Source organism: Condylura cristata, unplaced genomic scaffold (assembly GCF_000260355.1).
Source record: "Condylura cristata isolate star-nosed mole 26May11 unplaced genomic scaffold, ConCri1.0 scaffold00004, whole genome shotgun sequence".
Classification (NCBI taxonomy): Eukaryota; Metazoa; Chordata; class Mammalia; order Eulipotyphla; family Talpidae; genus Condylura; species Condylura cristata.
In genome coordinates this window covers 1,189,203-1,190,097 of record NW_004567105.1, presented here as the reverse complement: position 1 = coordinate 1,190,097, position 895 = coordinate 1,189,203, and the positions used below count along the sequence as shown (strand labels likewise).

Below are 895 nucleotides of genomic sequence, written 5' to 3'. Positions count from 1 at the left end.
GCGACTCCCCTGGGGCCCACGCTGGCACAGCCCTGGGGACTCGGTGGGCGCGGCCCGAGCCAGGGCGCGCCGGGCCCCTGGGCTGTTCGTGCACCCGCGAGAGGTCAGAGCTGCCTGGCCACGCACCCTGAGCCCGGCCTGCTGGAGGCCCCCGCTTGCCTCCGACTGGCCTTCCGGTGGGTCCCACGGCTACAGGCCTGGCCGCCACCTCCGCCTGCCTCGCACCGGGCCTCTTGGCACCCCCAGGGCCCAGCCACACTCAGGGTGGCCCCCACGTCTCGTGTGCTCGAGTGCCCCCTGGCCACAGCCCCACTTGCGTGTCCACACGTCAATGTCGGTCAGCCTGGCACAACTTCCTCCGGGCCAGCTTGGGTAGCACCTCCTCCAGGAAGCCCTCCCTGCCTGCCGCTCACCTCTCCGCCCCTCTCTGTCCGGGACATGCCGCTGGTCAGCGTGATCTCTGGGCTCCCCGGAGCTGGCCTTGGGCAGCCTGGGGTGTCTAGGATTCTGGGGAGACCGAACCTTGGGAGGCTCAGGCCCTGCACCGGCCAGTGGCGTCGCCCCGCCCCGGTCTCTGCTGTTGACACGCCTCGGGCCCGCCAGCGTCAGGCCGGCTCCATTCGGCCCTGAAAACAGCGGCCGGACAGACGGCGGGGGCGGGGCGGGGGCGGGCGGACAGCTGACCGACCGGAGGGTGCACTCCGCAGCCTTTGGTCCGGAGGTGGAACTGGACGGGGACGACTCTGTTCTTCCTGTCCACTCTGGGGCCCTGGAGGAGGAGAGTGACCGCGCCCTGTGCCCACAGGACAGAAGCTGCTGGACTCGCTGGCACAGACTTGGGATTTCTTCTTCAGCGATGTGCTGCCCACGCTGCAGGCCATCTTCTACCCCGTGC

General features: G+C 70.6%; 1 protein-coding gene across 1 annotated transcript in view; it reads left to right on the top strand.

Annotated features, from left to right (window-relative positions):
- PRR5 (proline rich 5 (renal)) overlaps positions 1-895 on the top strand; it is a 10,059-nt gene that overhangs the window by 2,893 nt on the left and 6,271 nt on the right. The window contains exon 3 of the mRNA XM_012735100.1: positions 806-895. Within this exon, the coding sequence (XP_012590554.1) occupies positions 806-895 (90 nt within the window). The remainder of the gene's footprint in view (positions 1-805) is intronic.